General features: G+C 34.9%; 1 protein-coding gene across 1 annotated transcript; it reads left to right on the top strand.

Annotated features, from left to right (window-relative positions):
* The first annotated feature begins 13,131 nt into the window (after window positions 1-13,131).
* Window positions 13,132-26,092, top strand: LOC136034902 (protein embryonic gonad-like). The gene is made up of 3 exons (XM_065716399.1): window positions 13,132-13,149; window positions 16,268-16,345; window positions 21,702-26,092. Exons 2-3 carry the CDS (start codon window positions 16,268-16,270, stop codon window positions 22,356-22,358), a joined length of 735 nt encoding a protein of 244 aa, XP_065572471.1. The 5' UTR covers window positions 13,132-13,149; the 3' UTR covers window positions 22,359-26,092.
* Window positions 26,093-26,756: the final 664 nt, after the last annotated feature.

The following is a 26,756-nucleotide window of genomic DNA, read 5'->3' as shown; positions in this document are numbered from 1 at the left end:
AGTGGATGCAGCGGAATAAGATTTTCCGAAAGAATAAGGGAAAGCTACGGGTGTGACATAGCAATATTTTTTACTGAGAAGGTACCTGAAAGTGGCAAAAATATGAAACTAAGTCAGCTGATTTAAACCCCCCCCCCCCCAAAAAAAAAAATACTTAAAGATAACGAGCCATTTTTTATTTCATGTCTCTGTGCACGTTTTGTTTGCAGTGTTTTGTTTTTTTTTACGATAAGGTAACTAAATATTGTCTAACAGATATGGACATATAAATTCTATAGTTACCAAAGCAGTGCTAAGGGCTCTGTAGTCAACCTCCCCACCACCAAAACAATCAACTAAAGATAGGGGAAATGTCGTTATTCTATAATATCCCACCAAATACAAATTGACCAGCCTTCCTCCATAAACTCTGCCCTCTCTGACTATGTTAGTTGCTAAAAAAAAAGTTCACATGGATAGTGTAATGGAATAGTAATATTTAGCCTCAAACATAGTTATTACAGTGCATGTGATAATTGCCATGAAAAGTCCCTAGACACGTTAGTGCTCTTGGGATAGAGAGTGGATCAAGGTTATATAATCAAGTCTCAAGGAAGAAACAGAAAATACAACAATTATAGGAAGCTATGAAAAAATAAGGCCTATCCTAAAAATATTGAAATCAGAAATAGCGCCTGGCCTCTTGGCTTGTCCACTGAAATCGCGGCTGATGCAATCTTTTGACACAATACTCCTGTTTTTTGCTTTTGTTTCCCCCTCCCCCTTGAGAGCATCACCCTCCGCCTCAGAAAAAAACTTGTGGGATTGACTGATTATTTCTAGATTAGTTCATAACAGTTCCAGTTGAAAATGACCTGATAGTTTTGATCAAGTACCAGTTAGATTTTTTCTTTGTTTTTCACTTCCATTGTCCAAGTTGTTTACTATTGATGTCTGAGCGTACAAAAAGAAGCAAAAGCTATATTGTTTTTTTCCATAGTCTCCAACAGTGATATTAGTACTTACCAAGGCCGTATCCAGGATTTTTGTTCGGGGGGCAAATAAAAAAAAACTTTATGAAACGCATTTGGATAAAATTCTAGTCAATTGACTTCTTGCTATCTCGGAAAGGGTTTAGCATAGGAAAATGAAACTTTCAGAGATGGATCTAAAGGCTAAAGTATGTCCCGGGAAGGTATTTTAAAGTACCCACCTCCACTCCTTCTCCCTCTAGAGGGCCCTTAAATTTGCCTAAATGACAGCCTATTGAAATTTTGACAAAACAATATTTTACCTTAATTTTTAGTTACCAGTTGCTTTTTCTCTGCCTTTAGTTCTGAAAATGCAATTCCTGTTATTTGAATAGAATTTTGAGCCATATCAATGTATTTTTTTAGAATTTAAGAAATGTATTTGCATATCTTTAAAACCTTATAAAATGGAATTGAGCAAAGTTATGAAGCTGAAAACAATTTTGTTGTACTTCAATTAAGTTGAAGATCTATTTTGCAACCGTTTCACTTTTATAACACACATATTTTTAAAGGTCATCAAAGGTCAGGGCCCTCTAGAGGGAGAAGGAGTGGAGGTAGTTGCTTCAAAATACCTTCCTGGGACATACTTTACTCTGTAGATTTATTCCTGAAAGTTTCATTTTCCTAACCTAAACCCTTTCCGAGATAGCAAGAAGTCAATTAGCTAGAATTTACCCGCATTTGTATGCGTTTTGATACTTTTTTGAAAGTCAGAAAATAATCTCAGAGGGTTCCAAACACTGTAACCCCCCACCCTCCCCTCCCTCAGGATACGCCTTGGTACCTACTATACATTTTGTTCATGATGTAAAATTAAGAAATATGTTTATACGCTTCTGTATAAAAATGCTACTACTACTAATGCTTCTAACAACCCACTGCAGCACTAAACCACCTGAGGTCAACAATACTAAGTAGGCTCCTCCTCCTCTCCATGCTGTTTAAAACCTCCTTCTTTACACCCTCTGAAGAAGTTTCTATTTTCCCTAAATCTTTCCTTACCACATCATCTCTCCCCATGTGGGGACGACCTGCTTTTCATTTGGCTCTAAACGGTTGGCTGAAAAATGTCTATAAACTTATATAAATATAAACATTTACAAAAATAAACGTTATTTTACGAACGTATGGATGGTTTGTATATAAGAAGCCAAAGTCAGTCGCCAGACAGGTATAACATGAAATAATACCTTCACCAATCTTTATTTTGTGACGACTGGGCAAAATATGGTTTTCTCACCCTAAAACAGTATTTGAAGACCCCTTACCTTTCTCCCCCAAATATATTCCGAAAGCTTCAACTGAATCGCCCTGCCTGAGACAGTACATAGTAGATCTGCTAAAATCACGGCTGGAAGCCATCTCCATTTTAACCTAACCTATGACAAATGCTCAAACAGCTAAGAACTTTAGGTACTCGTTGTATAACATCACATAATCCGGGGTGCAGCGGTAGCTAGTTGTTATTAGAGACAAAAATTAATGATTGGCCACGAGTTACCGACATAGACAATTATGTTGGTAGAAGATATGCATGTGAATTCAGACGGCTTAAAATACTATTTAATTAGACTTATTATTAAAAATCATATTTGGAAGTGCTTGAAATTATATTGGTAATTGATAAGTTTCACTTTTTTTTAAAAATAGTTTGTGAGACAACCTAATTCTTAGGTCTATCTCATTAGCATAGTTACATTAAATTTGGTTGTTTTGACATGTTTAACGTACTCCAAGTTTCATTAGCTTTTATGTAAAATCTCCACAAATTTTTTATTTTTCAATCCATTTTCCCATGTTGCTACTACTTTTACAACAATGTGAGTAACAATCCCTACCTTGAAGTACTAAATAGTTATGCTATTAATATTAGTAAACAGTGTGTTTATCTACCTTTGTTGGAAGCCGGTGAAACTTTCCTATTACCATATTGTTTCAAAGAATCGTGTCTTTTGTTTAACACCAGCAAAAACAGCAAGAAAACTCGTATTTTTGACTCATTAAAAAAAAAAAAAAAATAACTACAGGTACCCACGTAGGCTTCTTTTTTGGAGGGCTGGAGGTTAATAAAAAAACAATTTTTGATAATTTGAATAAGAAGCGCCTGGAAAAATTCGGGAAAATTTTTATTTAAATTTTTGTTTAAATTTTTATTTTTATTTATTCAGGAATCAGCTAAACTTGGTGGAAAGTAAGTGCAGACTAATTGTCCTAATTTTGCATTTTAGAGTCTATACCACACCTGATGTATGGGAGGGCGGGAGAGTGCGTCTCCCACGATAGAGACTTAACATGAAAATGTGTTCAATAGCTCACCTTTTCAAGCCACTTCGGTGCTTTAACTGTTCTACATGCTTCTTGCCAAAAAAAATCTGCCTTATAATACTATCACTGTCAGGTCTAAGAGTCTTGTATAATTGCCAAGAACAGTTTCCTAGCCATGGAAGTTTATTTCACATTGAAGGAAACTTCAGCAGGGAATTGTAGTTCAGGAGGATAAAAATGTTATTAGGCTCGCATTGCCCTGCTAATCCTTCCTTTTACAAGGGCGTAGCAAGGGGTTTGTGACAGTAGCGTAATTTTTTCAAAGTTATGGGGGGGGAGAGAATTGGAGCCAATTTTCCCAAGTCAAACGAAAATGACAGTAAAAACCGAAAAATGAGCTCTGTAAAGGTAAAGATAAAGAAGAAAGGTATATATAAAGTTAAAGATGTACTAAAGAAAACTGACCTGTTTCTGTGGATGCTTGAGTTATGCAGGCTTGTCTGAGTTTTGACAGGAGTTTCAAAAATACTAAACTTCAGCTGGTCTGAGGGTCAAACTGGGGGAAACCAGGGTCTGAGGGTCAAACTATGGTTTTGGGGCATTTGCCCCACTTTCCCCATAGCAAGTCACGCCCCTGGGTTTTGGGCAAGTGTCTAAGAACTGTGAAAATGCATTATAAGACTTAGTCAGGCTTAAAATTGTTTAAATGTCACTTGTCAAAAAAGATTATGGATTTAATATCACTTGATTTTCGTTAGGACACTGATCTTCCTAATAGTTTAATTATGACTAATGACACGTCTAAAGAGCTGTCAGTTTTTTTAATTGATGCTTTACCTGATTTTTCATTTAGATATCACATTTGGTGTATCAAACTTTCTCTAAATTTAATAAATTTGTTGTAATCTATTATTCAAGTTGCAGCAGGCATATAAGCAATCTAATTCCCAGAATTTCATGATTTTATGGTCATTTCCATATAGATGTTCCATCTATACTATCTTTTCACCTGTTTTTGCTGGTGGGAAAACATAGGACCCCCTCTTGAAAATTTTCCCCGCCCCTAAATCAAAGTGCATCTTTATTTAATCCTGAGGTGTAATTGATTATGAATCGCTGGAAGCTAAAACAGTTGGATCAATATGAGCAAGATCTGCAATAATATGGCACTAGTAACCGCGACACAATACTTTATATTGATATCAATTTTTATTATACACATAGACGTGTTAATATAAATAATAAACCTGTAAGCCTAGAAGCCGTACTCAGCATCAAAATGATCTAAAATCTTTCAATGGAGAAGATAGGAGCTTGCGGTATTGTATATATATATATATATATTATTCCTCTGATGTAATCTTAGCTTTGACAGTTTTCCAAAATTTTGTCAATTCCCGACAAAAGAAGCTTAACAAATCAATTAATTTATCATCAACTCAAGATCTGGTAAGTCTTTAATATCAGTTAGCAGACTGCCGATTTTGGGAGTGGTGAGTCCATAGGCGGTATGCTGCGAAAAATTTAAGTTATAAAATACATTAGAATTTTTAATGGTTACCTAAAATAGGTCTTGGTAAATATATGATTTGTTTTGGCCTGGTGTCCAAGATACGGCAAGAAATTCCGTGATGAGAAGTCCCATTTTCTAAATGATTTTGCAAGTGAGAAAAGAGGATAAAACAGATGTCGGAGAAAAAGCAAGACCTCTGAATATTGAAATCAGGATATGAAACGACGGATTGAACAAATTGATAAAATTTGCTGTTTTTCAGGGATTGGTATGTCTCCCAAAAATTGTCGCAAAACACTCTTTAAATTCCCACAGCCAATTTAACTACAAGTAAACTGAATTGTTATTTTCCTGGAATTGAAGACAACATGGTCTTGTTCCACTCATAACAAATAACGGCAGTTAAACAGGATCCCTAATGCCCGAAAATATACATCAGCTTATTGAAATTTGCTTTAGCATTATGAATATTAACGAATTGAGTGCCTACCCTTAACAAATATTAGCTACCGAGTCAGTTTGGTGGAGGGGGGCAAGAGGGCTACGTCTTCAAATATTATGATTCCTCTAGTTTCATATGGATTTTTGTAAGTTTAATGTATTTTTCAGTTTTTGATTACTATTATGCTGTTTTGAAGAATATACCCTGTGTAGAATTGATTTATGCTAAAAATGATAAGTTTATGTTCTTTTATGCTTTTTTTTAATTATTATTCAATTTAAAGCATAAAAAACAGTCAAAACATTATTCATGATATTTTTTTACACAAGACTTTTCTCCCTGCGCACTCTTTTACAATCAGAAAACAGAATAGATATATGTAAAAAAAATTCAAGGGTTTGGGGTAAATTTTCCTCGAAATACCAAAAGCAGCTTCTAATAGAAATAACAAGCTTCATTGTTTGAAGCTTGTTATTTGGATAACGCCGACAAAATTGACGAAGTGTCTTTGGAGCAGGTACGTCTGCAGATGGCTTCTATTTGGAAGGAGGGTAGGAAAACCCCAAAAAAGCAGGTGAATCACCCCAAAAATTCCATTGATGTAGTAAAAATCTGGATATCTTAAGTGACTCGGCCGAAAGCCTTTTCCTCTCCTATGTAGTTAAAGCTCTTAGGCTTTCCCACTTCTGCTCACGAAGAGCAATAAATAAAACTTGGGTTGATCAAATTATAATTCTAGCCATTGATATATGGTACAGTGACAGGTTCAAGGTGAATTTTTCTCATGGTGAAATTAAAGAAAGGATATGTTCAAAGGTATAATTACAAAAGGAAGTAATTCACAAGTAATTTAATTAATAAAAAAATGATATTAGTGGAGGAACCAGTGCGTTACAAAGGATGTAAAGCTATTCTTAGTACAGTTCAGTCATAATCTTTGTTTACCCGTCTCAAGGATGATAAAGAATTTAGGCTGAATTTTTTTCCAAATTTTGTTTAAATTCAGGTATTGTAACCGAAATTTTATTTTTAAGCTACGAAGGAAATTTATTGGCTCAGATATGATTCCAGGAAACCTTATATTTAGCTTGAGCATGTCAAGAAGCTAGTTATGGAATCCCCCACCTCCCATATGATGTTCAATACTCTTTATGTATGCCGCAGAGGCTGATATTTCTTGACTTCCAGGGTCGTATCCAGAATATTTTTTTTTGGGGGGGGGACGGATTTACAAAAAGAGCTTTAAAAAACACATCACGAAGGAATTTTGTGTGTTTTTGTACGCTTTTACGAGCTGGGCCAACATTTTAGTGGAGGGCAAGTTTCCTAAGCCCTCCCTTGAGTATTTCCTTGTTGACTTCTTTCGTTTCCTTTTTTTACCGGAAAAAATTTGGCGTTTAGTCCCTCAAAAAAAAAAGAAATAAATCAAAAAGACACCCAAAGGGTGGGAGTTAAAAATCCCTTTAAAAGTGGAAAATAATAATTCAGAATGATTCCCATAAACAAACACATACGCGAATCTTTGCAACGGAAGATGAGTCTGCACCTGAGTATTTCCTTACTAATTTCTGTTCATTTGAATGTAAATTTAGCTACAATGCATGTGGCAAATTTTTCCTGAACTCGTTCTTCGGAGATTTCTCTATATCTCACCCTTAGGCACTTACTTAGGGCGGGGGGCTTCAGGCCTTCCGTTTCTTCTTGCTTCCGAGTCCCGAGGTTTTCCACACCGCAGCATCGTACTGCAATACATTGGATCATCAAAAAATGGTGATTCAAAAAAAAAAAAAAAAAAACACGGAAAATCTAAAAAGTTGCTATATTCTCTGCTTTCTCAGGGTAGGATTTTTTATATTCTGTTAATTGAAGTTAATATAGAACGCATTATGTTTATGAATCAAATTCAAGCGAATAATCTACATTTTAAAACGTATAATTGGATAAATCTGGAGTAACACTACACTATTCGAGTAGAATTTTGAATTCATTAGCATTCAAATTGTTTTTTTTCCTAAAAAGCAATTTATGATTGACCTGAAGAACAGCCGATATTTCAAACAAGGTGACGGAGCTGTCCATTCTTATAATTTTCTCGCGGGATTTATTGAAAAATATATTTCCTCTGGTTGTCATTAACGAACTATTGTTTGTACAATATATTTTTTTTGTCCACCCTTTGAGGTAATACGATCACAGTGTTTGAATCAGAAATAAAATTCCATCTTATTTTGCATTTTTAAATACATGTTGGGGAAAAAACAAACTCAGAACTGCCTTGAAACCCAATGTAGATAAAAAACGTAGATTAGATATATCAGTTGAATGGATATCATTTAAAAGGGTAAGTTTTTAATACCCACTTATTGGAAAGTGCCACAAAACTGTTTTGGAATTAATGCAGTCGAACTCCCTTGATTTAGATCTTAGAATTCACTCTGCCAAAATATCTACTTAAAAAGCTGTTTAATATTTTATCGTTTTTTGTTTTTGTTTTTTTTTCGTTGTTTATGTTAGCTATTTGTTTTTATACGTGGAAAAATCCTTAGAAAAAAAGCCCCTTAGATACTCATAAACCACAGAGCTAAACAAGTTGAAACTGTTAAACAAAGAGGACTAGGTCAAAATGGCATTTGAAAGGTTCGTTTATTTTTTAAAACTAGTTATGCGTTTCAATTAGTTAGTTCTAGGGACCTATTTTTTGTGATAGCAGCTTAGTTTTCAAACAGTTGACGGCTATTCGTTTAGGCAAATCCCAAAGTGTTAGTCATCAATCAACTTGATCATTCTTACTCATAAATTACATTGTAGTTCTGTTGCAACTAAGTTGTGTTGGAAAACCTGATTATCAAATATTGACTTTTATGGTATGATCACAAATGCTGGAGAAGAGTGAAAAATCTGAAAAAAACGTTTAACCCTTTTTAAAGCATCAAATTATTATTATTTTTTTTACTGAAAGTAAGGAGCAACATTAAAAATAAAAACGAACAGAAATTATCCCGTATATGAAGAGCTGCCCTCTCCTCAATACCTTGCTCTTTACGATAAAGCTGTTAAGATTTATGAAAAAAGCTTCCTTTTCTAATTATACGGCCCCTGTGTTTCAGTAACCGCTCTTTAAAATTGGGGCAACTTTAAAACTTAAGATAAACGTATATTTATCATTATAAAGTGAACAAATTGTACATGGCTGGGGATCGAGTTGAACTTTCAGGATATTCTTGGGGAGTCCAGGTAAAGGAACTAAAAGATACTATAAAGGAGAAAAGATCAAATTATTTTTCTCTAGTATTCCCCAAAGACTAATGAAAAGACTACGTTTTTTCCTTTTTTTCTAAAAGTTAGGGCTCTGGTGCTATTTCTCTCCATAATTTGCTTAAAATGTTTGACGTTGACACCTAACGATGTTTGACGATGATATCAAAAAATGATCATTATAAAATTTTATTACCACAGGCCAAACGCCAGCAAGTCAATCAGCCTCATTAAGCGTAGCATCTTAAATTTAGAGGAGAAAATCTAGATCGAATTCAAGGGACCGCTCCTATTTATCACGTCTTTTATTTAGAGCTACGGGTTATAATTTAAGCTTGATAAAATAAATTGACATGCTGAATAGTTTAAATATCCTTTTGAGTTAATAATAGTTGCCGCAAAAATTACCGACATCGAATATGTCCCTTTTAAGCAAAAGAAGATGAAGGGCCAACTTTCTAACTCATTGTCTAATCAGATGTCCATTTATCTTAATGTGTTTGAAATGGTAAATTTGTAAAATGAGATTTGAATGAACTTTACTTGGTCTGATTTGAATAAAAGCGTTGCTCATTCGTTCTGATCTGAATTCCGTTTGTGACAGATCATAGCTCATCTGTTTATGCAGTAAAGAAACAGGAAAAAATCAAGATAGTTATATTTTAATGGACAGGCAATGCCATCTCCTCTGTCAGCTTATTTCCATAAAGATTAGTTTATTCGCTGGATCAATTCAAGAATTGTATCCGATTTTGGGAGAGGTAGATTTTCTTTTAATCTTTCATAATGGATTTACTGCAATCATATTACTCGATCAAAAACATACGGGGGTAATACGCAGTCTGCCACTTATGCACAGGATTTTATACTTTTTGTACTGCTTTATAATTCTTCAAACTTAACTTCCAGTTTAAGTTGTGACTACGGCCCACCTCGTGCCTCAAATTTTACATGTTGACCTATCACATACCCTCTTGCTGGCTATGCCTCAAGAGGTCTTTATGAGGTTCTTAGGCTTTATAGTAATTATAACAACTTGATTTTGTCATTCACCGAGTTTTGATAAAAACCCTTGGTATTTGATTCAGTGAATCGATTTTATCGTCTCGCCCCCGACACAAAAAAATAGCATTTTTTTATGGAATCCGAGTCTGCGTGATTCGTTTATTTTAAATTCGTCCATCAAAATGTATTAGTATATGAAAATCTCGACTGATATTTTCATCGCTTCCAAGTGAAAAAAACTTCGTTTTCTTCAAGAGTTAAAGAGGCTGCGTCCCAAAGTCGAACTTTAAAACGTACAGGAATTAGGAGAGGCAGTTGGGGGGCTGCCGCCCCCCAAACCCCCCGCTTTTAAAGGCTCTTTTGTACAGGTTTTTTGTTGAAGGGGGCGTCCACCCCCCTAAACCCCCGCTCTTGGCTTCGGAAAGGCCCTCTTTTAATTAACAAAAAATTGAAATGAATGAATAATGGAATAATTTCGAAAAATGTTGAACACAAAAGGACAGGAGAACCATTGCGCCGAAACTAGTAATTAGTAACAATGAAGTCCCCCCACAACAAAAAACCTGTACAAAAGAGTCTTTAAAAGCGGGGGTTTGGGGGGGCGGCAGCCCCCCAACTGCCTCTCCTAATTCCTGTACGTTTTAAGGTTCGACTTCGGGACGCAGCCTCTTTAACTCTTTAAGAAAACGAAGTTTTTTTCATATTATTTCTGTACGTTTTTCTACAATCCATGGTGGATGTAATTTAATAATTCCTGTACGAATGTTGATATTTGTAACTTTTAAGAATTTCAAAAATTCTTGATAAGAATTTCAAGGATAAGGATTTTAAGAATTTCAAAAATTCGACGCGGAATTCTCCGAGTAATTTTCCTGGAAAGTTTCTTTGGGAAATCTTAACCCCCCGATTTTCTAGCTTAGATTCCTGTACATTTTAAGGTTCGACTTTGGGACGCAGCCTCTTTAACTCTTTAAGAAAATGAAGTTTTTTCATATTTTGTAGAAAAAAAACCGCCCGATAAGGGACTTGAACCCTTGACCCGAGGATTAAAAGTCCCAGGCTCTACCGACTGAGCTAACCACCTGCATGTGTGTAAATATAACTTTTAAATAAGTTTTAAAAATTTCAAATTAACATGGGCTCTTATGGAGAAATGGGTTAATTAAGTGGCTAATGCGTGGTTTCTGGAAAACAGGGAAGGAGTTATCGGATCGAGCTGAAATTTCGCAGATAAGTTTCTGGGCCGTAGGGGACCTTAACTTGTGAATTTCAGCCCGATGGGACAACATTAAAGGGGGGGGGGGGTGGGGTGGGGTTGGGGGGTCGAAACTTTCGGGGGGTTAAGATTTTCCTACGGAACTTTCAAGGGCACTTACTCGGAGAATTCCGCATCCAATGAGTCTTCGTACACCCAGATCCGATGTCGGCTGTGACCTGTAGGCGTCGAGAAAAAAAAAGAATATGAAAATTAAGTGGCTATGCGTGGTTTCTGGAAAACAGGGAAGGAGTTATCGGATCGAGCTGAAATTTCGCGGATAAGCTCCTAGGCCCTAGGGGACCTTAACTTGTGAATTTCAGCCCGATCGGACAACGTTAAAGGGGGGCTGGGGTTGGTGGGTCGAAACTTTCGGCCAGATTTTCCCCATGAAGGAAAAGTCGGAGGGGGATGAAATTTGGCAGGTTTCTTAGTTGGAGCTTGGGCTACGAAATGCATCCCTCCCCATCCCTCTGAGACCACTGGAACCGAAGATCGCTTAACATTGTCGTGGTTCGCCTCTTTATAGAGGCACGAGTGTGCCTCCTTGATATTCCAGTGACTTCAAAGAATATCGCTCCTTGAGTTGAATTCAGGACCAAACTGTTTTAAAACCCAAAGCAAAAAACACTACATCATTTAAACACTTAAATAGTAACCGCCCAGAAAGGACCATGTCTCTGAAGACAGCAGTGTCTAAAAGTTAAAACGTGGATTTTTACGGCTTGAGTTATATATTTGAACTTTTAAGTTTAAATTAAACTTTATCAAATAACGGGCATGATGTTCTTTCATCATAGTTCAAGTTACCTTCTTGCAAAATCTTACTTTTATATAATTGACGAGCGTCCTTAACATTTACCCAGTCACGCAAGGCTATACAGTGGATAGGGAAAGCCAATATTTGACTCAGTTTGTTTTTGGTCATCGCAAGAGGTTATGCCCTGTTTTGTCTCACGGCTGGGGGGGGTCAGGATGAAACTTTCAGAAGTTTATTTTGGAAGGGAGCAATAATACCTATAATTTCGTTTTTGACGGAAGGGGGCAAATTAATCTCTTCTGCTTTTCGAAAAAGAGTATGCTTCATAATTTAATGCCTGACGTTAAACAGGCTTTTTGGCGAATTATGTTAAAAATGTTGAAAAGTTGAGCACTTAAGGTTTGTCATAGGAAAAAAGTACCAGCCTTTGTCCCATCCATCTAAATTACTGTTATTAGTTTCAAAGGATAAATTATAATATTATTTATTATACTTCTCTTCAATATCTATAATTCAGAGGTCTCACTAAAAAAAAGCAAAATAAAAATATAAAAAAATAAATGAGAACGTTTTTCTGGAAACGCGCTATAAAGTAAAAGGTAGTTTGTTCCTACATACTGTCTAAGAAAATTGAAATTTTTTACGTCATTATGAAATGCGGGTTTGGTTAACATACTTGAAAAAATATTTAGGGAGGACTTCACCTCGAATTTCTGTCTGTTTCATAAAAAAAGCAATAAAATGCAAATAAATGGTTCTTATGTGTTATAGCGACAACATCAAACAAGTGAAGTTAGGTTAATCTTAATAAAATTTACGAAAATATTATGAACATATGATACTTTAGTATCAAAATTATGGAAACACTTAGGTTAGGTGTATAACATTTCTGAGATTTGCAACCTATACTACACCTGTATATATGATATATTTAATTAAAATATACCGGCATAGTTACCATTTATGTCGCTTAGGCTAAGATTATCTCCGAGTGGACACAGAAAAACGGTTTCATTACAGATAAAAACAAAGTGTGGTCGCTATAGCACGTAGTTACCAAATACAGGTTTTTTTTTATTTGTAACCCATCCAAACAAGAATCACGGATACGATCTTGATGACAGCCCTAGGTTTTTGTTTTTTGTCAAATCAATTTTCCAGGTAGCCAGGGGCGAATCTCCAGCATTTTTATTTGGGGGGGGGGCAAAAAGGGGTCCATTTCCAGATAGTCAAGGGGCACGGGATATATAATAAAAAATTTTCCACATTACAAGGGGGCAACTGCCCCACCCAAAATGACGCCCTTGCAGGTGACGGGACACAAAAATTATTATTGAATTTGCACTTTTTGAGATCTCAAGGTTCTTTAAAATTTTCTTCTTTTTTTTCAACGCCTATCTAAGCCTTGAACTTGGTTCAAATAGATTTAAAGACGATCAGTCTGAAAGACGCCATATAAACTTGTTTACAACCTGAATTTGCAATCCCATTTAAATAATTGCCGTTTCCTGTTATTCTCGCAACATTCCCTTCTTCGGACGTAAACAGAAATTGGGTTGCTCCCCTTTCTTATTTTAGATCCAAGACAAGTTATATATAGAATAGTGTAATGTTATGGCGAAGAATGTGCTGATAACCAAGGTAACTTTGAACTTGTTAGGTAGTTTCGGGATTAACGCAGTCAAAACAGGTGAAATTGGTATTTATAAGGGAGTTATTACAAAAATACTAGTAAGAATTAATTAAACACAAATACAATGAGGAAGGTATGATAAATGAAAAAAAGATGTTTTCGTTACTAGACTTCTTCGTGAGCGAAAACAATTGCGTTTCTTGGAGTGTTGCTTTTAATAGCAAATTTGTTGTCCTAGTAAAAGGGGTTTTATGGAAATGAATTAAAATATGTGTACACAGGAACAGAACACGTGAGTATCAGTGGCATCAATTGGGGAGCCATTTGCCCCCTCTCCCAAGACTTTGATAAAAATCTGTAGAATATCTTCATTGCGAAAACCTTTTTTCTAATCTTAAAAAAAGTTAAATTAAAAATTTGGCACCCTAGATTCTGAAAATAACGATTTGCCCCCCCCCCACCCTGTAAGTTTTGATGGTAAAAGACAATGAAGTTGGCTGGTCTCCAAATACAGCTTTCGACTACTCAAGGGTTGCTACAAACCTCTCATGAGATCATCGACAAGCATCGTCCTTACGGATTTGAAACCTATATAATATTATCAATACATTCACCAGATGTAAAATATTACCTAGCACTAATTGAAACATTAACTAATCTAATATAGCTTTCCCTTCCATTAACTAAACTTTTCATTTTTTGTACATTCTACTTTCTTATGAGTATCATATTCAAATAATCGGTTTTCTCTTCTTTTATTTTAGCTATCATTAAGTACGCCTTTCTATACATATATGCTCCCTGAAAGATCCTTTGATGGTAGACCACTTTGACTCATAGAGATAGAAAAAAGGAATAGAAGCCAGCCGGATTTACAAAATTTCTTGGCCCTACTTTGCCGTTTACCGAAAGTAACATTATTTGGGATTTAGGCCATTTGACAGAGGAAGGTTTGAATAAATAGAGGAAAAGAAGCAATAATCTAGCCTCAATCTCCTTTTCCAGTTCTAAGCACTGACCAACTGCACAAAATACGAGAGTTCGTCGGAGATAGCCTGATTTCGTGATTTCTTCATTCCAAGGGTTTCTAACTCTTAACTTCTGAATTAGTTTTAGGCCCCTATAACTGTTCAAAGCTAGTCAGATTAATTCAGATTTGATTCAATGTGGTAATTAAATAAAAATAAGTTTTTTTCAACTAAAAGTAAGGAGCAACAGTAAAAATGAAAACAAAAAGACGTTATTACGCATATAAGTAGGGTTGCCCTCTCCTCAATAACCCGTTGTTTTCGCAAAAAGTTCCTAATACTTTTTTAAAAGCTTATTGTTCCAAATGGACGTCCCTTGTGTTTTACGAGTCGCTTATAAGGAGTTGGGACAAAAATTCCAACTTAGGGTAAAGAATAATGTATTGAGGATAAGGGTAAGACCCCCCTCCCATATACGGAAAAATTTCATTGTTTTATCAAAGTTTTAACATTGTTCCTTAATTTCAGTTGAAAAAGCTTTTTTCTTTAGTTTCTAAGCGTTTTTTAAATAATGCTGGGAAAACTGGTCCCTCTACTATGGAAAATATCCTCCAAAGTACCCCTCGCGTCCAGGGGGTGGGGTGGGGTAACTGCTCTCTGACAATTTTGACTCTTAAAAAGGGCACTTAAACCTCTGATTTCCATTCCAATGAGCTGATTTTCCATCCTCCGAAGTTTATACGACTACCCTTTCCATAAAAACATTATCTACCCTTGGGGCATAAGTTACAACCCTTAGCTAGAGGGCAGTGGGGGGGGGGTTCTCATCCTCAAAGATTTAATTTCCCGACTATTAAATTAAACAAAATGATTTCTCAAAATTTTGTTGTGTTTGGGAAGATGATTGGCCTCTAATCACTTCCGATTTTGAAAGAGGGCAATCGAATTTCAAATTTAATTTTAAATCGAAAGAGCCATTTTTAAAGTTTCTACGACAACAAATGATCATCTTAAAAATAAGTTGCATTTCTGGAAAATACGACGTATGTGTATGTGCTTGTGGGTTATTTGCCCTCTGATCATTTTGCCTCTTAAAAAGGACACTAGAATTTCTTATTTCCAATCCAATGAGCCCCCTCCAAAGTTTATACAATCCTTGCCCTGAGGGCTGTGGGGGGGATGTCATCTTCAAATACATAATTACTGGACCTATTAACTACGCTGAACAAAATGGATATCTCAAAATTTTTATTGGATGTGTTTGGGGGAACGATGGGCGTGGGGTGTGGTAGCTGCCCTTCGATAAATTTGACTCTTAAAAAGTGCACTAGAGTCTCTCATTACCAATCCATTAGGCCTCCTTTAAAGCTTATACAACCACACTTTCTATAAAATCCTTATATGCCCCAAGGATATAACTTACAACCCCTGCCCTGAGGGCAGTGGGGGGATATTGTCATCCTCAAATACACAGTAACTGGACTTTTCAACTACGCTAAATAAAATGGTATATAATTTGACGTAGGGGGGGAGGGATAGCTGCCCTCTGATCACTTTGACTCATAAAGAGATCACTAGAACTTCTGATTACTAATCCGTTAAGCCCCCTTCGAAGCTTATACGACCACCCTTTCTGTAAAAACTTTATATGCCCCAAGGGCATAACTTACAACCTATGCCCTGAGGGTTGTGAGGGGTTGTCATCCTCAAAGACTTTATTTCTAGGCTGGTTTCCCTCCAATCACTTTCGACTAATAAAAAAAGTACTAGCCCTCTCAATATCCAATCAAATGAACTCTTTTTGAAGTTTCTACGACAACTCATTCTATAAGAGCTGCCCGATCTAAAACAAGCAAGCAATCGAGCCCCCCCCCAAAAAAAATACAAATAATGCATTGTGCTCACATCGCTCTTTACTTAGACAGCACTATTGCGCTGCTTATGATAATTGAAGATTGGAGCAACTCTTATCCCAATTGTGTTTACCGTATCGTTGATACTTCAGAGAGTCTTTCTCTTAAAACAACTGCTTTTTAATAACTGTCCAAAACTAATTATATATTATATCAGTGTTTCCACTCTCATGTAAATATGTAGTGCCCACATTTTGAATTACCACCGTCGGATGGTCACCAGCATAATTTTTGTTTTATTTTAGATGAATCAGAAATGCAAGGTTTGCGGCGAACCGGCTGCGGGTTTTCACTTTGGAGCTTTCACCTGTGAGGGGTGCAAGGTTTGTGTTGTTTCATTTTAGTTCATTACTATTAAATTGCTTTTGAACTTGTCTTTTTGATTTCTACTACACCCTATTATACATTTGCAGTGAAAATAGCCTTATTGAAAGACAAAATATTTCGTAAAGCAAATTTATAATTAGATTCTGTTTTTGTTCGAAAAAAAAAAAAAAAAAAAAAAAAAAAAAAAAAAAAAAAAACCTTCTCAATTGAATATAAGAAGCAACACTAAAACTTAAGAAAACAGGTGTTTTGTATATGAGGGGGGTTGCCCCCTCCTCAGTACCTTGCTCTACACGCTAATGGCTTTTAAAACTAAAAAAAATCCTTATTTTAGTTAAACGGTGTTTGTGTTTCAGGAGTCGTTCTTAAAGAATCGGGACTAAAAAGGTAAACTTTAGCATAAAGAGCGGTGTATTAAACCCCCTCTGTTCAAATTCCTCCTCAAGGGGCTACCCCCTCATATGCGAAATAACTTCTGCTCGTTTTAAGTTTTAATGTTGCTCTTTACTTTCAGTTGAAAAATATTGTTTTTTTTTTAATTTGATTTTTAATGGATTGTAAAACAATAGTGAGAAATCCAGCTCCCTTCTGTGGAAAATCCCCCCTCACAGAAAATTTCTCAAAGTAAAGCTTTTCCTACGTAATATATCCTCCCTCCGAAAAAATCTCCCTGGATAGTTCTATCCTCGGTGAAAATCCCCCAGGAAAATTTCTTGTGAGCGATTCCACCTAAATAATGCTCCTTAACAGGCATTCATTGGATAAAGACCTTCTGATATTTTCTCAAACTATGTAGGAAATCCACCCTCTGTCGAAAAAATTACCCAGATTACCCCCATCCTCAGTGGAAAATTGTTCCCACGGAACATTCCCCCATGGAAAATTCTCTGGAGGTAAATTCAACTACCCCGAACAATTCTAACCCCACTGAAAACTTCCCCAGAGCAACTCATCCTGTTAAATACAATCGGCAATGACAAAGTAAGACAAATAAAAAGAGTTTCTTATAGGAACTCTCGCTACTTCGCCAGTGTAAAATTTTCCCTGGAAGGCTTCTCCCCAGGAAATTTTCCTCCCCACGGAAAATTCTACCGGCGGAAGAGCCCCCCAAATCGAAATCCCTCCACCCCCAAAAATGTATGTATACTTCCCAACAAACAACGGGTAAACTTTGTAACCTACAACCATTTTCCCAGGGGCTGTGGTGGGTTATGTTATTTCCAAAGGCAAAGTTTTTGACCTTTCAACTATGCTGAACAAAATCACGATCTAAAAATTCTGATTGGGCAAACTTTTGGGAAAGCGGGGCATGGGGGGGGTAGCTACCCTCCAATTGTTTTGGTCACTTTTGGCTTGGGTAAAACTTTTCATTTCCAATGAAATGATCCCTCTCCCAATATTCATCGATCACTGGTTTGATACGATCACCTTGGGGAAAAAACATACAAATAAACACGCATCCTTGTTTTTTTCCTGAAAAAAAAATTCTACACCTCAACCCCTTAAGACCCCAAAAGGCTAGATTCTGCTTTAGTTTAAAATGTTCTCTTGCAAAGTTCTTGGGCCATGTCTTGAGCCAAAGAGGACCCCAAAAATGACCAAACAATTTTTTACGTCGTGCCCCCCCCACCCCTAACACAGTTTTGGAAAACAATTATAGGTATTACTTGATCGGTTTTTAAATTACATGTAGACCGGCCTAAGAGAACCTTAAAAAAGAAAAATTTGAAAAATCATCAGTTCTGTTGATTCGTGACTCCAGAACCTACGCGTTATGTTTATCTATGTCTCACCCATCTACTATTCGAAGCAGCATATCATATGCGTGGCCAAATGTTACATCGTTTTTAAATGTGCTTTAGATTAGCTTTGCTTATATAAGCCATAAATTTCTCCATCGGAGCAAAAATAACATTCGTTAAAGGTGCGGTAATTTGAATTTACTAACAATACTAAATGGAACTTATTCTCATCTCGCTTTGCTATGTCGTAACTACTATATCAAAGCAGCACAATAAGTACTCGAGATAAAATTTAGAGAAAGCAAACGTAATCGAAACTAAAAATTGACATCAATATTGGCTGCATTGATATGTGACACTTAAAGATGGGCCTAAGATTTGTTAGTCTCTGATAGGCTTGAAACTTAGAGAACATGTGGAGAGGGCCGGGTAAACCTCAATGAAACAAGATAGTTTGGTCGCATCGATATATGATAGCACCTCAAACTCGGCCGGAAAATTTCTCTTTCTCCCATTAACATCAACTTACAGGGCATGTAGCAAGAGACAAGGGGAACACTGTGAAGACAAAAACCATCGAAAAAAATATGTTGTATTGATTCGTGAAGCTCGAAATTGACCAATTTTTTGTCGTTATGATTGGCTTGCGACTTAATGGGCAAATGTAGCCAAATATAAGAAAATACTTCACAAAAATTTATGTTTTATTAGTTTGTGACAATCCGAAGTGAGCTGAAAGCCGTTTTCTCCGATCAGCATGAAACTTCACGGTAAGTAGACTGAACTAAGTCGACCTTTATAAGGGCAGTACACTTTGGAAAAAAATTGACTGCATTGATTCTTGGGGTTGTATATTCTTTTTTTTTTCGCTAAACTGCTTGAAATTTCAAGGGTATATAAACAAGACCAAGGGAGCCTCCTTCATGGACAGCATTCTGGTCCTATTGATTCTTAACGTCTGAATTATTATCGTTTTTTAAGAGAACAAAGCAGAAATCCGTTTGATCACCTCGACATACGTTTATTTAAACAAACAAACAGTTACAACAAAATAGAACATAAAGAGATCTTTTTAAGTAATTTGGCGACCTAGCATATGTGCTTTAGCCAAGGAATTCTGTAAGATTGCTTCAGAACCATAAATGACATAAATCACTCAGATCTTCAGTCCGTATAAATAAAAATTTGCCTCCTCATCCGCACAAGTTTTCTAGTAAAATTATCATTAAAAAATCAATGACTGACCCAATGTTTTGACAGAATATTCAAATTTTACTCAAACTTTTTTTTATCCAAAATTTTAATTTTTTAGCAAAAAAAAACTGATAAAAAACTACGAGAACATTCCCAAAGTAACTAACAATGCAAGTATGTCAATAAAAAAATAATCAGAATTAACTAAGGTAAAGTTTTAATAAAAAAGAAGTTTTTCAAAGCTTAGTCTAAACTGTTTGCTCCAAAAATTGCCGGTGTTCATTTTAAAAGTTTTATATAGGCACCAAATTTCTAAATATTTGAGTAAAGTAGGGTCAAATGGAAAGTTTTCAAAAAAAAATATTGTTCATTCAAATGAATAAATTAAATTGGTAGTAACACAGGTTATTATTATAATTTTTTTTTTATTTTCTCTAATCTTTAATTGTTTTAGGATTTTCTTCTTTTGTTGTTGTCGTTTTGACAGATAAGACTATTTTCAGTGAAGTACAAATGACCCTCAAGTCTTTTAGAGCGATGAAGGGGGTTAGCCCTGCTCATATTTACCATAGCACTTATTTGTAAACTTCGAATATATTTTGCTGTTGATGCTGAAAAGAAATTCAGTTGGAAATTACAAGCGTTTTCAGTAAAGTGCCGATCAAGCTTTAGTCCTTAGAGAGTTTAAGAATGTTAGACTGTAATGTACGGTAATTCTTCATCGTTATTCATTTTAACATCTATTCGTTTTAGGATTGATTTATTTGTTCAAAATAGTATATGTTATCTTTGTGTTTGATTTGATCATTATTTTATTTTCTCTTCGGTTTGGTTTAATTTGTTATATGACTTTCTGCTTAGTTTAGATTTTAATATGGCTCTATTCTTTTCTTTGAAATACTTTTTTTTGTAAAATTTATTTTAAATTAGTTTGACGAAAAAAGCTGGTTAATTTTATTTATTCCACTTAGTGCAATAAATACTGAACTAGTGCCTATCTTTTTGGGGTTTTATTGGATAGCCTAGGTATTTTCAGATGATGAAATGCATTGTTTAACAAATATAGTCTTTTTGTGCTTTAATCTAAGAAAGTAGGTTCTCTTTACTATTTTAACTTTTCTTTTTGATTTTACTTTCTGTTCAATATTGGTAGGAATTTTCGCTAGTGGGGGTGAGTTCTTAAGCATTGGTTTTTGAAATTTGCGGTCTTTGCAGATCTTATTAAAGAAAATTTTCAGGGTTTGAATAAGGTTCTTATAATATTTTTGATTAGAAATGTTTTTCAAGAGAGAGCCAGGGGGTCATAATCATAATCTTATAAAGTCTTTCAAGTGCAAAAAGTTGTTATGATATGTAACAAGCAGAAAATTTTTCTTTAAAATAAGCCAAAAAACAGTTATACTCTGTTTTCACACCCGTTTTTTGCATGAAAACTCACTATACTTGATCCTTCAAGTACGACACGGTCCTTCTACCAGGGTAATTTAAAATTTAAACAACTTATATTTTTTTTACATCCTGTTTAGTTTCATATTTTCTCAGTCATGGAGCAGCGCAGACCTCACAGAAGCGGCCACACGGGGAAGTCACAAGATTTTAGTGTTTGTTGGTTGATTTAGTGATTTTCTTCAATAATCTAGTGATTTATGTGCTGATTTAGTTTTTTTTTTGTTTAGGCAGTATGAAAAATTGCTAGAAATAGTGATAAATTACTAGGGGTGGCAACCCTGAACCTTACTGAACTGCATTAAACATGGTGGTTCTACTTCTGATCTAGTTTGTCGTTTCTTAAATTCGCCTTCTCTTTGCTAGCTATTGTCGTTTTTTTTTCTTTCTTCCACATTTGATTGTGGAATCGTTTTAAAAACAAAGGAATTTTTTAAACTTCTGTTGGTAATTTCAATATGAAAGGTTATATTCTTACCTATTTCTGATTCTAGTTTATTACCCCCCCCCCCCTACTAGGGGGAACAGATTTTGGCCATTCCAGAAACTTGTATTCATGAATATAAAAACATCGTTGATTGTTTTGTGGATACGAACAATCGCAATCAAATTAATTTGACTTATCAACGTTAGCTAAGCGGCTAAAATAACTTATAAATGAAATTGGTTAAGATTCTAGACATAAAATGCGATTTATATCTATGCACTTATAGGTATCTCTTTAAGCTCACTCACTCCAGTTCTAGTGTGATTTACTGTTTCTAAATCTCATCATATTTCTGTCAGCTACAATAAATTTTTCTTCTAAATTTTTTGTTGTTGCTGTTCATAGGTTTGATGTTTCGCTCTCCACGTATGATCTGTAATTTATGCTAACTAGGTTTCATATTATTGATTGTTTATAATATTAATTATTTAATATACATTTAAAATATATTTATATTATTAATTATTTTTCATTTTCTTTTAGTCTTTCTTTGGAAGAACTTGCAACAACAGTTCTAACATGCCTGAATGTAAAAACAGCGGTAATTGCTCAGTTGATAAGAAGAATCGCACTGTGTGTAAGGCATGTCGTCTTCGTAAGTGCTTTATGGTTGGTATGTCCAAAAGCGGATCCCGATATGGACGTCGTTCAAATTGGTTCAAGGTCCATTGCTTAATACAGGAAAAAATGGACGTTGATTTTGGTACAAATTCTTTTGGTCTTTACGGAGACTTAGACCAAGATCCTTTATCACATCTGGGAAAGAGCACATCTCTTTGTGATGATGCTTTTCCCGTCGGATCAATATCACCAAGATCACATACATCAGATGAAACTGTTGAAAGCATCGGATGCCAGTCTACGATCTCAAATATATATAAAAGACAAAGTACAAATTCTACTTCGGTTTCTACTTCTATCAATGGTGCCTATTCAGAAGATATATTCCAAGAGTTACCGATGGACCTGAGTCGGAAACATGCGTTAGATGATGCAGCAGAAACTCCTAGCTTGAAATTGCATATGGGAGGTAATGTTTTTGAAGATCCAACAGGGGCTTGTCGTCCACTTGACTTAACAGTGAAAACAAGAATACCTTTGACATTCCAAGATGAGTCTGATCGTCAGTTTACTTTATGACAAATAACCAACAGCGTTGCTACAATTAATTGCGACTATGACATGGATATATTTTCTTGGCGTGTAAATATGCATGATTTGTTAGCTTTGATGCGTCAGTCCTTCCTAAGCTGATTGGTTATATTACCTTTTTTTGTTTTAAATGGGTCAAGGCTTAGGAATTCCAAATCGTGCCAGGCTAAAAGTTATTCTACATTCATGAAGCCGAAATTTGGAGTCACCATATAAAATGGTGCTTGTTATTTTCAGCCAACGTATTCAAAATTTATAGTACCAGAAAATCAGACTCGAGGAATTGTAGCCGGTTTTTTTTTTTAATAAGTTATTCCATCTCTATAGAGCCAGGAAATCAGAGTCAAGCAATTAGAGCCAAGTAAATTGGATCAGGTTATACCACCTGTATAGAGCCAAATAATCGGAGCCAAGCAATTGTAGTATGAAAAATTGTTCATGTTATTGGCTCTGTTGATCATTGAACGTTTGTTTAGGCACTCACTCTTGGAATAAGTGCCTTAATTGTTAAATTGTAGTTCAAAATCAAAGCCATTTATGTGTTGTGGAGTTTAATGCGCCCCTTTATTTATTTATTTTTTCAGAACAATGTTGTATTTCCTGTTCAGAAATAGTAAGTATCGATGCCGATTAAGAATACCATTTTTAAAAGGGTTGGATGGGTGTATCCAAGTATCAAATATTAGTAAAGAATACATAAAAGGGGAGTTAGTTAAATAGTTTAGCATCGCAATGGGGGTTTTCCAGAGTCATCCACTTCTCCTGAAGAAAAGCCAAAAAAGTTGTTTTGAAGATTTTACAACAATGAAAGCTTCGTAAATATTTCATAGTGCAGTGAGGAAATATCTAGTTGCTAGTAATAAATTCGTTTGAAATATGTAAAAATTCCAAAAAGCTTCTATGTACTTTTTCTTTGCCTCATTTTTTTCAAACTAAGTTAATTATTGATTATCACGATGGTGGTGATAAAAGGTAGTATGTTATACTATGTATAAAATACAGTAGAGAGGAAACTGAAATAATATGATTTGTGTTTTTGACTGTTATTCAGAAGCATTTGTTAGTAAAAGAAACTTTTTTTTAGTCATCCAATCTATTACAAAAAAAAAAATTGGTGGCAACATCTAACTTATTATTGGTCATCTTTTTCCTCTGATCAAATTGGTCCTTTCCGGGCAAATGCATTGACTTACTTGGGTTGTGAGAAGAAGTTAATTAGTCTATCTTTTTCTGGATGCATAGTGATGCCCAAGAATATAGTTGTAGAAAAATTTCTGACTATTTCTATAAAGGAGGAGATAGAACGCAGTCAATTCGAAGAAGCAGCAAGACAATTTCTAAAAAGCTTAGGAACCAAACAAAATAGGGGAAAGAGATTGAACCAATCGATAAAGCTAACTTTCGAACAAAAAAAAAAGATTGATGGCAACATCTGCCTCAACAGCGTCTATAGCTATTTTTAGAACTGAATAACGGGATATAATATATTTTTTGAAAGAGACTTCTAAATTTATTTGGATCCAAATACAATATCTAAAAATGGATTAAATTAATAAATGGAACTTGCTTTACATGAGAGGATGGATTTTAATTGTAGAATTTCCGAATAATATCTCAAAATCTTTTGAAATACCACAACGGAGGGTGTTGACTGGGAAATTGCTTTAATTATATTTGTATCTCCCGTTTTGTTTTAGGAAATGATAAATAAATTTTGCTATCTTTCGATTAATATCCAGTGCGTTATTTCGAAGTTAATTATCATCTTGTACTATTGAAGTATGGTATTTATTAGCATAAGGTAACATTCGTCACTTTTTTGGGTGAATTTATCTTTAATTAGTATTGTTTTTTAAATTTCTTAGTGGTTATGATGTTGTGGGGATTATTGCTATAGTAATTTCTATTAATATCTATAGTTGTGTAAAAGAATTAGAGGTGTTTTTTCAATTGCATTTTTTCTAAAATCTAAGAAATAGCGTGGAAAATTGTTTTTTAATTATCTAGATATATTGAAATTGTTGATTTTCTTTTAATCCACATTTCTTTGAAAAAAAAAATAACAAACAAACCAGAAGAATAGGTTAAAGAGAGAGAAACAAATCCATATATACAGCAAAAAGAAGTATGATCATAAATTGTAATCAGTAAAGGGAAAACCGTCTAGTTCTGAAGACTGTTTTATGGTAGTATTATATGTCATCGTAGCTTCCACTATTTGAGCCCTACGCAGACCAAATTGATAAATTCCATAAAATAAGATGTCAAATTTAAATAATGTATATTGCTGGTTTTTGACGCTATAATTCTAAAACAATAAATAAATAGACGGAACAGATGTGGCTTCTGAGAGGCTCTAGTTAGGCCAATATATTATTAAAACTTACGTTTATTGAGAATGAAACAATAACACATTCAAAACAATATTCCAGACGTAATTTGTGTTTGCGCAATATTTCCTTGTGTTTTTATTTCCCTGTTTTGCGATTATTTTCTATATTTTCCGCAAATAATATTGTATCCTTCTCCAACGTGTTTTTTATGTTGTTTTGAAGTATTTAAATTTAAAAATAATTTGTGCTCCGTTTAGGATGTACAATAACGAAAATAGTCGAATCTAAAGAATAAACATCCTTTCTTTGGATGTGATACTTTACATGGCACTGTTTTCATCAATTGCTATCCTAAAATACTACATATACAAAAATTCTGAACAAAACAGGGTCTGGGGTTGGCCAAGTAGATATTTTGGGACTCGGTCCCGGTAACCCTAAGACAGTACATTCTGATAAAATAAACTCGTCTGTGATAACTACCATATAATATGTTTGTGTGCCTTAATTTTTTAGTTTTATCAAGATTCTTCCCAAAATAAACACTTGGCTTGTCCCTGCAAAGTTGTTACCAAAGAGGCTCCTCCTTTATGGTCCTATTAAACAACAGCCTTTCCGCATCGATAACCAAATACAAATGGGACAGGGACATACATAGGGAGAGACCTTGGTGCCTGCCTCGCTCCCCGAAACCCCGAATTTTCTTAAATTTCTGGGCACTTCTTATTCAAGTAAGGTTTCTTTTTATCTTCTTATGGCCCTCCGTCTGTAAAAAAGAATGTTATTTTTGTTCCTCCCTCCGCTAAAAATGCGTTCGTACCTCACATGGGAGTTTTGACTTTACTTTAAATTTTGCATGGGATATCTACAACATATGATCCATTGAAGTAGCCTAATAGGCCCTAGTATATTAAAACGTTTAACCCATTGGTGGGTGGAATCCTTTGAGGCTAACAAGAGGGATTCGAATCCTGTATTTTCCTTCAACTCAAATGGTAATTTGTGATAATTTAACTAAGAGGCACTCAGGAATTAGAGAAAGCTGTTGACTTCAGGGAGGACAGTTTCTCAGCAACTCTCTCCCTTGTATGTCCATGATCCTCAGCTTTCTGCGTAAAATTTATAGCCACGTCATTGGTCCGACCGTTTTGAAGTGTATGTTTACTTGAAGTTGAGATTTGATGTTTTACGTTGATATGTAATCTAAAATTGTTTAATATTATACGCTTTAATTAGTTTATGTCCATCTTTATTGTATATGACAGGTATGGTTTCATAATATTCCTGAGATAGGGGTATAAATAAATGATCAGTATCTTAAATTTGGTCAATAAAAATAGAAAAGAAAAATACCTTTCTTGTAAAAAAAGCTAAAAAATAATGGGACGACTCTTATCCAGTACTTTCTACGAATTAAACAGTTTCATAGTTTAATTTAATAAAAAAAGGGCTTTAACTCATACAGCTTGCCCATAAAATTTCCCAAATGGTAATTTACCATTTGCTGCTGGGAAATATACGGAAATTTTCAGGGGGGAATTTTTTACGGGAGGGTTGGGTCACGGGGAGTATTTTCCTTGGGGAAGAAAGTTTTCAGGAAGAATTACCCAGGAGAAATTTTACACGAGGGAGTGATATTCCCTAGTATTATTTGAAAAACGGTCAGAAATTAAATGAAAAAAAAATTAAATTGAAAGTAAGGAACAAGATTACAACTTAAAAAGAACGAATATTATTTTGTATACGAGGGGCGCTGCCTGTTATTCGTTTTTCGTTCAAAGATAGAATCTTGAAATTCTTATTTTTTATTTTCTTCATTTAAACTCAACGGCCCTTAAGTTTTGAGTAGTCATTCTTAAAGAATTGTGGACAAAAAGGCAAACTTAAGCGTAAAGAGCAAGGGATGAGAAAGGGACTGCTCCCTCGTATACGGTATAATTCTTGTTCGTTTCAGTTTTGAATCTTGCTTCTTACTTTCAGTTGAAAAATATTCTTTTTTAATTTAGTTTCTGACCATTTTTCAAATCAAGCCAGGAAATCTCATTCCCATCGT

This window comes from Artemia franciscana, chromosome 13, assembly GCF_032884065.1.
Source record: "Artemia franciscana chromosome 13, ASM3288406v1, whole genome shotgun sequence".
In the NCBI taxonomy this organism is placed as follows: domain Eukaryota; kingdom Metazoa; phylum Arthropoda; class Branchiopoda; order Anostraca; family Artemiidae; genus Artemia; species Artemia franciscana.
Note: the sequence above shows the minus strand (reverse complement) of the source record. Positions and strands in the feature narration are given on the sequence as shown.